This window comes from Gloeophyllum trabeum, assembly GCF_000344685.1.
Source record: "Gloeophyllum trabeum ATCC 11539 unplaced genomic scaffold GLOTRscaffold_00020, whole genome shotgun sequence".
NCBI classification, from domain to species: domain Eukaryota; kingdom Fungi; phylum Basidiomycota; class Agaricomycetes; order Gloeophyllales; family Gloeophyllaceae; genus Gloeophyllum; species Gloeophyllum trabeum.
The window spans coordinates 411,806-421,013 of NW_006920429.1; the positions used below are offsets into that span (position 1 = coordinate 411,806).

The 9,208-nt window shown below is 56.7% G+C and overlaps 4 protein-coding genes across 4 annotated transcripts; 2 read left to right on the plus strand and 2 right to left on the minus strand.

Moving 5' to 3' along the window:
• Positions 1-258: 258 nt before the first annotated feature.
• On the plus strand, positions 259-2,420 carry GLOTRDRAFT_141487 (uncharacterized protein; the record flags this gene model as incomplete). The annotated part of the gene is made up of 6 exons (XM_007872883.1): positions 259-275; positions 334-469; positions 662-791; positions 870-1,552; positions 1,608-1,748; positions 1,800-2,420. The coding sequence occupies 6 exons, from the start codon at positions 259-261 to the stop codon at positions 2,418-2,420; spliced, it is 1,728 nt and encodes a 575-aa protein (XP_007871074.1).
• Positions 2,090-3,499, minus strand: GLOTRDRAFT_141488 (uncharacterized protein). The gene is made up of 3 exons (XM_007872884.1): positions 3,228-3,499; positions 2,943-3,178; positions 2,090-2,888 (listed from the first exon to the last, which is right to left on the minus strand). The coding sequence occupies exons 1-2, from the start codon at positions 3,459-3,461 to the stop codon at positions 2,960-2,962; spliced, it is 453 nt and encodes a 150-aa protein (XP_007871075.1). The 5' UTR covers positions 3,462-3,499; the 3' UTR covers positions 2,090-2,888; positions 2,943-2,959.
• Positions 3,500-3,651: 152 nt separating this feature from the next.
• Positions 3,652-4,781, plus strand: GLOTRDRAFT_101765 (uncharacterized protein). Its single transcript, XM_007872885.1, has 4 exons — positions 3,652-3,722; positions 3,999-4,431; positions 4,490-4,647; positions 4,709-4,781. Exons 1-4 carry the CDS (start codon positions 3,657-3,659, stop codon positions 4,769-4,771), a joined length of 720 nt encoding a protein of 239 aa, XP_007871076.1. The 5' UTR covers positions 3,652-3,656; the 3' UTR covers positions 4,772-4,781.
• Positions 4,782-5,356: 575 nt separating this feature from the next.
• GLOTRDRAFT_118331 (alpha/beta-hydrolase) lies at positions 5,357-7,627 on the minus strand (the record flags this gene model as incomplete). The annotated part of the gene is made up of 15 exons (XM_007872886.1): positions 5,357-5,431; positions 5,488-5,515; positions 5,584-5,727; positions 5,785-5,804; positions 5,862-5,927; positions 5,982-6,176; positions 6,238-6,451; positions 6,515-6,652; positions 6,708-6,852; positions 6,912-6,958; positions 7,007-7,046; positions 7,107-7,153; positions 7,207-7,262; positions 7,331-7,423; positions 7,535-7,627. 15 exons carry the CDS (start codon positions 7,625-7,627, stop codon positions 5,357-5,359), a joined length of 1,401 nt encoding a protein of 466 aa, XP_007871077.1.
• Between the last annotated feature and the right edge of the window lie 1,581 nt (positions 7,628-9,208).

The following is a 9,208-nucleotide window of genomic DNA, read 5'->3' on the forward strand; positions in this document are numbered from 1 at the left end:
TCGCTCGCAATCACGATCTAGATGTGAGTACGTAGACGAAGATAACGCAGCTACAATTCCGACTGAAATCCCGATGCGGTCTAGCTTTGATTCTTTCCTTGACCGGGCGTATCTGTATGCGGGATATCTTCCAATCGGAGGCGATCATCACCCGGATCCCTGCCGACAAAATACAGCCAGTTCGCTACCTCCAGCAGTCCCCTGGTAGGCCGCGAAGGGTTTGATAGCAGGAGTCTCTGGGAAGGTTTCCTCGGCCTTATGGCTCGCAATCACACGTAAGTCGCAGAAGAGCATGTGGCACACGTATCGGACTGAAACCCTGATACAGGATAGCTTTGATTCATCCTTGGACCGGTACTATCTGCGTGCGTGGTACCCTCCAATCGGAGAGGCTAATCTCCCCGAGCCTTCCGAGGCCGTCAACGGGAGAAATGCAGACAATCCCGAGGTGCCTTGGTACGCCGAGCTGGTGAGGAAACTTCGTACCATTTCTGCTGGCTTCACACCTCATTCATTAATATCGGGTCCGATTCACCTTCACCTTCCCCATCAGCGCCTCCCGTCCACAGGCAAGCAGCGAATCGGCGTCCATCATTTCCACACCTTTGCCCGCAACGGGTAAGAGATGATCCGTTGCCTAGACTCTGATATACCGTCATAGGAAGTCCACGTGGCAAATCGCCTTGGCTCCGACCGCTTCGCCGGTCTCACAGCGCTGACATCAAGCTCGCCACCCAGCAAGCGCCGCGTTCCCCGGGTTGCTCTGGCTCGCACCTCTGGTCGGCATGATAGTTTGCTTTCCTTTCCACCCACTTTCACCATCCATGCCTAACCGCCTGACCTCGGCTCACTAAAGACAAAAATGTCAGGCGCCACCGTCCAGGACCCTGCGGTTGCCAGCACGTCGAACCCGGACTCCAATTATTCTACAGCTCATGGCGGCATACGCTCTCAGCTCGCACAGCTGCGTCCCAAACACGCGGTATTCCAGGTCAAGCTCAGTATTCACCAAGTCTCGAACGTCCCTTACGTCCGCGGGGAGTTTGGCGTCAAGTGGCGGTTCAAGAACGTCGTGTCCGCCCCGCCGCACACCAGCTTCCTGTCAAGGATAAGGGCGCACCGGACGACCTCCGGGCGCTCGAGTGTGAAGGGGAAGGAGAAGGCGGTGGAGGGGCCGGAGATTGTTGTGCACGACGAGGACGAGGCGGATCAGGGGTCGGCGGGGTCGGGCGAGGACCAGTACTCGCTCGGGGAATGGGGCGAGCGGAAAGCGAACGCGAACCTCTCGAGTCTCTCCTTGGACCTGCTCAAGCCGGCGCCGGTGTCCCCGAAGGCCCCTCTCTCGCCCATGAGCACGAGCACGCCCTCGGATTCGCAGAGCTCGCTCGGGAACGGCGTCGTGTACTCGGACGCGAAAGGCATGACCGAGTACCTCCCCCTGCGGGGGCACAGCGTCAAGTGGGAGCACACAATCACGGTCGTGGTGCAGATGGACGTGCAGCGGGACACGCTGGATCTGCTGCCGAACGAGCTGAAGCTCGTGGTAAAGCAGGTGCGTCGCGGGCAAAGTCGACCCTTTGGCTTTTGTGTACTCACGCCGTATTCAGCGCGTTATCCCCGGCGACCCAGACTCACCGGAGAACCCGCGGCTAGGCCACGTCCTGCTTAACCTCGCCGAATACGCCAACGCAGGGCCTGTCACTCGAAACTACCTTCTCCGGCAGAGCAAGACCAACGCTATCCTAAAGGTGTGACCCGCCTCCCTTTCCCTCACCTTGCCCTACTAACCTGCCCCACAGCTGACAGTCGAGCTGACGCACATCGGCGGTGAAACCCGCTTCCGCGCGCCGCCTTTGCGCAAGGGCGAGATCCTGGCCGGCGTCTCGGGCCTGCTCTCCAACGACGCGTACCGCTCGCCAGCGTGGCTCTCCCGCACGCTCGACCTGTACGGCGACGTGCCCGGGCTCGACCTCGGGCGCGACGGCCCGCGCACGACGGAGACGCTCATCGAGGCGATCTTCAATCCCGTGCCGACGACGAGCGACGCGGATTCGCCGTTCACGTACTACGTCCCGCCGGGGTCGGCGAAGGCGCGGGAGCTCGAGGAGAAGGAGAAAGTGAAGGAGGATAGCAGCAGCGGGACGCTGGACTCGGAGGAGAAGCGGAGCGTGGTGAGCGGGACGGATAGCGCGAGCGTGCTCACGAGCTCGGGGGCGTCCCCATCGCTCGCGAGCGGGTCGAATTCGGATGCGGGGAGTGCGAGTGGGAAGCATAAGGGCTGGTGGTCGCGGCACAAGCTTGGCGCTGTGCACACGAGTCGCCCCGGGACGCCTAATTTATTGTTGAGGAGGCAAGAGAGGGAGCGTCCTATCATCAACATCGTCCCCCCACGGACAGAGAGCGGGGTTGGGAAGGCTTGAGCGTGGTATGATAGAAGGACAGCGGTAGGATAAGGTCTTTATAATGGTCGGTTATTCCTCTTGTATTTCCCTCATCTTTCTTGGTCGGTCCTCTCTCTCTTTCCTGATTTTAGGCTAACTTTATGACTTTCGAGATTTCTCTGTTTCGTATGATAGAATCGGTTCCTACGCCTCCTCCACCTGACATCGCGATCACTCACTTCCTGCATCCGCTCGCTTTGCCGTAATATATAGTATACCGTGTACATGCTCAGTCAATCAACTCTGCTAGGAGTCTTCCTCATGAGCGATAGACGCATACGGTATGGGCGCCTCCGCGATTACCACAGAAGTTTGTCATCTTTGCTTGTTACCTATCACTTACGACGTCCACTGGCAACGGATACCATATGCAACGTCGTGAAGTGAATTGCAGGGGCAGAAGGTCACGATCCGGACGGCCAGAGAGACCGAAGCGGCGGATATTGTCTTTCGCCAGATGTAAGATTGACTCAGTGGATGCAGCACGTACAATAAACATACTTTTATGTCAGGAGACCTCATGCTGTTGGTGCACCCTCCACAGGGCTTGACGGGGACTCGGGCAGGACCTCCGTTACACTCGGTTGTGCAGCCTCCGCCGCAGGGGCTTGAGCACCCAGACTCTTCTGCGCCAACTTCTCCTCCACAAGCACCCTCAACCGCATTCCCTCGTACCCAAGATAATCCGACTTTGTCTTCAACAAATACGCGTCCAGCCCGCGCTCCAATCCGCCGTACTTGGAATCCACATCAGCCGTCGTCCACTACAGCATCAATGGATTCAACCTTTTTAATCGTGCGCATCGCCTTCGTCGTGAGCTTCAGCTTGATCTTCTCGCCCAGCGCCTCGGAGAAGATCCGCTTCGTGTGCACGTTGGGGAGCCACGTCCGCTTGGTCTTGTTCTTCGAGAAGGGGACGCTGTTCCCGCTCTGCTTCATTTTGCCGTGGAAGAGGCCGAGCTGGGATCGCTTGAATGGCTGGCTGACGACAGCCGAGAAGAGGGGTATTGAAGGCAGCATGGTGCTTGCGGATGAGGGGAAGGACGAAGGTGTTGCGCGAAATTCCCTGAAATTGAATTATTAGCTTAGCTTATTATATTTTTATTTGGAGTTACTGCATAAAGCTTACATTATCCGCAACGACGTTGAATAACCGCCGTCAAAACGCTGTCACATCTTGTCAACTCCTTCAACCTTGTCGCCTCTGCGACGCCCATGCAGAAATGCCGGCAGCTCAAACTAGGGAGGCTGCCCAAGGGCAAGGCGCTTAGGTCCGTTAAAGTGAGTATATCCCCAATTTCACCGCTCAATACAAGATCGGCGTGCGGAATATAGCTGCCTTTATGTCGAGTGCTTCGTATCCCTGCCATGCACATCTTCCAAATGGAAGAACTATGGCATGGACTCGCGGAACTCGACATAAGAGCAACAGTTTGCCGGGGAACTATTTTCTGTTCCATCCCCTTTTCTTTCCCGACGTGCAAGCGCTGGCGTAGACGGGAGTCAACACCCGGCAAGCTCTCCATCTCACTCTAAGAACCCACTAATGTCGTACAGTTCAGGGGCACCACCCCCGGAGACCCTTTCCGCATCTGGAATACCCGCCCGACGCACCTCGTCGACCCCACACATCCCGCTGCGCGCCTCCCCAAGCGCTCCCTCCTCTCCCTCCTCCCCTCCTACACCCACACCGCCTTCTCCGTGCGCGCGCTCCCCAAGGCGCTGCTCGACAGCGGCGACAGGCCGTTCCGCGTCGCGCCGCCCACGGGCGACGATGCAAAGGTCGTCACGATGAGCGCGCCGATGATCGTCGGCAAGAAGGCGGTGTACAAAGATGCGTATATTAGGAGGAAGATCATGCGCAAGGTGAAGTTTGCGCTCGGGCTGGTCGTGGCGAAGGGCGCGGAGGGCGCGAGGGTGAGGACGGCCTCGGGGAAGGAGAAGGATGTGTTGGTGCAGGGAGAGACGGATAGGCGGCTCGTACTGCAAGGCGAGCTTTCGTCGGGCCGCGTGTGATGATACTTACGCTGATGATGATCCCTGCTTAGATTGGTCGTACGTATTTTCTCCCAGCCTCGAGGTCTACAGGATGCCCTACGAAACCCTGGTGCCCGCCCTCCGAGATGCCCTTATCAAGATCCGCTCGCGCGCTCTCGTGCTGGAAGAGACGCGCTGGGGACAGGATAAGCAGGAACGACGCCCTCAGGTTAGTCGTCTTTCTATGCTTACATTGATGAGCATCTGATCCTCTCTTCTTGTTATCGCAGGCATCTGCTGAGAAGTGCAACGCTCCCCGTCGTAACGGCAGCCAGTTGAACAGGCGTCCATAGAGGGACCGGTCACCGAAGCGTCAAGTGTCAAAGAAGGATCAAACTAACGATCTGCGCGTGCAAGGGTCGCGCAAGCACCCCCGTCTGTCTACAGGCACCCAGCAGACAGAACGCTCCTGGATTCACCGGACGAGCACCCGCATAGCGATCTGTGCATTTGCACAAGGTACCAGAATCCGGTGCCTCGCGTATAGTAACGGAGGCCAGCCTGCTCTCTGACCACCTGCTCTCTCCGTGGGGAATACTACGTGAACCCGACCCTCGAAATTCTACTTGCGGTGTCCGCATCCAGTGCGTCGTCAGCCTTGGCGTTATGCCAGGCCACGCCGACGGCGGATCGGAACCCACGGCATACGCGGACTGACCGCGTCCGCCGACCCAGGCTTTCGAAGCCAAGACCATCATCACCACCGGGCAACCGACGTCACACTCGTCCATGTCATATCAATACCACCATCTAATGTCTACACCACCCCTAGTCTGTCTGTCCATCCGAAGTGCTGCATCCGAATCAATGCAGGTTCACTTGCACTGGGGTATCATCGCGCATATACACGTGTATGCGGGCCCCGACTCTACGTCGTATCATACCGAATGCAGCTGCTCCTTATTGATGACCTGCGTGAAGATCTCCAGGGCGGCTGCGGGCTGGAAAGCGGGCTACGACAATCCCGGGTCAGGGACGATCGCCGAAGGGAATTGATTTATCTACTTACAACTTCATGGCCCGACGCATACACTCTCCTATTAAATCAAGGCGTTCTATCAGCACGACGCATCGGAGGAAAAGGCAAAGGAAGGGGAGAACGTACGCGAAGGTGAAGTTGTCCACGTTCTGCACCGCCGCGACGGGCGTCCCGTCGATCGTCATGTTGGTAAATGGCGTCGCGTGCAGCCGCGCGCTGCCGTACCAGTTCATCGCGAGCACGGACGCGTGCCCGCCCAGCCAGTTGCAGCTGTGAGCAGCGTGTTAGGTGTAGGGTGAGGGAGTGGAAAGTGGGGAATCAGCTTACTTGATATCCGCGTCGCCAGCCTGGGTGGGACGCACGGTGTGAGTAATAAGGGGGATGGAGATGTAGGTGGTACGTACCCAGATAAGCATCTTCAACCCCGAATTCGCCAGCGCTCCCAGCTGGGGGAGCAGCGTCCTCGCGTCCTGCCCTCGGAACAAATCAGCATACTCTGACTGCGGCAGGGCAACACTACTCACGTCACCCGTGCGCGTGAACAGCTCGTACGGCGCGTCGGGGCACTCGGAGTAGTTGCTCTCCGCGCCGATGGCAGCGAGGACGGACGGCAGGCTGAGATAGTTGACGTAGTATTCCGGCGGGAAGAGTGCGGACGCGTTCTGCCGCAGGTCGTCCGAGTCGCGGTCGCCCACCGCCGGGACGAACACGTACTCAATCTACACGTCCCACACACTTATGATCAACGCATAAGGGCGACGCCCAGCGGAGGAGACGCACGCAGTAGTTATCGGCGGTCGCGCAGATCTCGTTGGACGCGGACGAGTTGCCCGCGGCGTAGCACGCCGCCTCCTGGACGAGGCACCCGCCAGGGCCGTAGAACGCCTCGTTGAGCTGCGCGAGCACGCTGTCGTTCTGCAGCTGGCCGTACCCGGGGGCGTACGTTGCGAAGTCGACGTAGGCCTTGTTCTGCAGGAGGGGGTCGTACCACCCGCTGTAGACATCGGGTTATCAGGTTAGGCGAGGTGGAAGGGCAGCCGGGGAGGAACGAACGGACTTATTGATCATCAGCGCGCTGACGACGACTTTCTCGCCTTGGAGTGCTCCGGCGTCGATAAGCGCGTTCTGCTGGTCGAAGTACGTGACCATGGCGGGGCCGTAATGCCCGCCATAGCTCTCCGTCGCGAAGATGAACCTGAGTAGTTTAGTCAGACGCACAGAGCAGGAAGAGTCGGGACAAGGATGCTCACTCCCTGCTTTCGTACTTAGAGAACTCGCCGCTCTCGAAGAGGACCTGGAAGGCGTTCCAGACGAAGGGAGATGCGGTGAACGTGCTGTTCACGGTGTCCTCGCCATACGAAAAGCCGGTGCCGATCGGCTGGTCGATGTAGATCACTAGGGGGTGTGTGGTTGGTGTCATGCGCTCCCGGCGGTGGAACAAGTGGAGAACATACTATTGCTAGCATTGTTCCAGCTAATCGCACGAGAAGTATATGAATATCTAGGTAGGAGGTATATGACAGGAACTTGCCTATAGGGATTGATGTACGTGGACTCGCCGTCAGGATTAACCAAGCAAGGCCCGTTCTCTAGAAGTATATCGCAGGTAATTAACAATCAAAACCCGGTGGTAAGTGGTAGTTTCTTACCTTGGAAAAGTCCAATCATAGATGAGCATCCCGGACCGCCATTCAGCCTATGATACAGTCAGAATTGGCCTTGGCGTATATGAACATCCAGGCATCTTACCAAAGGGTGAACGGTGCGGACTCGGGATTCTCCCGCGCCTCGAAGAACCAAAACCACTGTACGCAAATAAGATTCAGGTCACGTCAGATCACTGGCCAACTGCGAAATAAACCCTCCATCATACCATTGACATGTTCGTCCCGACTTCGATATACCCCGACATTTGATGCACCCCAGGCGTCGTCTCGCAGATGCCCGAGTCATTCACATACCGTAACTTCACATCTGGATTCACAGCCGACCGGTACTCGAACTTCTGGCTTGCGATACCGGAGAGACTAGTATTTGCCGCTCGCGTGAGTAGGGCGTGCCGGCCCAAGGTGAAGACCGCGAACGCGAGGCCAGAAACGAATGATACGACGCGCATGGTGGGCAGATCCAACAGCGGGGTTGAGCCGGACGGCTCGCTCCCGTGCGGCATCGCCGCTTTATAAGTCTGTCGCCTTCTAGCGAACGTATGGAAGGGGATATGTTTGGGCGCCTTCTTTCCCGCTGTCGGTGCTTTGCATGCGGCCCTGATCCCATGGAGGGTATTTTTAGTCCAGCGCTATCCGCAGGACTTTGGGCCGTACATAGCATGAGGAGCGCACGGCAACATAAACGCCAGCATTGGAGCAGAGAATCCGAATTCTGCACTGTCTCCGAGACATAAAAGCAGACACGAGAAACTGTGCTCTGCGTTAAGAAATTTAAACTCCCGTCCGGCGAGATGTTGCGGTTGCCTCATTTAGCCGCTCGGTAAATCCCGGCCAGTGGTACTGCAGCCATGGCGGTGAGTACAATTGAACACGACAGACTATCACTTCCCTCGAGAAAATTCACTATACTGTACCGCTTTGTATGGTAGCAACAGTCCGGCTTGCGTAACACGTTCCATTGATACAGCTATTTGCAGATCGATGGGCCCGCTTTTCAGCAAATCATCTACAGTCGGACAGGCAAATTGAAGTCCCCAAGAGACAGAAATAAGAGCTTTTGGACTTCTATAACTCCTTCCGACGTCCCTGGCGACCACTCCGGCGCATTCCGACTTTATGCGGCTTTCTGAGTTCACCCGAGTGACACCAAAAGCGAGATTCCTTAGACTTGGGACTACAGTCGACTCTGTCTTAACCCATACCTGTCATAACCCATAACCTGTAATAACCCATAGGTTTTTGGCTTCCACCGACATGGTAGATAGTAAAAACCCATAAGTCTGCCGTATCCCATAACCCATAGCTTTTTGAAGGGTCATAACCCATAAAACAACCTATATTAGGAAGGTACAGGTCTCCTTCTCACGAGAATCTGGACCATCTGGACCCTTAATTTTTGGTTCTCGTGGTATTTCAGAAGATAACCCATACCAGACTCAAGATTCCGTATCTAAACGGTGTCATAAACGACGTCCGGCCTATACCGCATAGGCTGTCTGTCACGCGTACTAGGTAGTCACACAATGTCACACGTTCTGGTAACCCATAGTCTGCAGAAACCCATAACTTTTGGGTTCCACGAGCCGTTATGGGTTAAGACAGAGTCGACTGTACGCCCCAAGACGCGAGACCAAGGGGTCTTGAAAACCTTATTTTGCCACCCCACCTGAACGCCCCCCCTGGGTACCCCACCTCGTCCCCCTTGACTTCAACGCTCGAGCATCGGTCTACACACAGTACACGTCACCGCCTACACTAGTATAATAAGGCCGTCCGCTACTCTGCTCGACACCCCGTCCTCGCTGTCTTCCCCGTCGACCACCATGCCCTTGCCGCTTCCGGCCGCGGTCCGGGTAGAAGTCTGGTAGCAAACCCCAACCCTAGGGTGTACCGCCACGGGTCAGGTGACAACGCCAGCGTCGGCGCCCGGCGTGTTGTCGCCGCCCGCTTTAGGCCTGTCGTCGTCGTCGCCGACGATGAGCATGGCTGTAGCATTTGTATGTAGTCGTGGAAATATGGAATAAATCTCATTAAATACACAAAATTCGTTTGATGGATTTGACATGTATGCGCCGCCACTTACA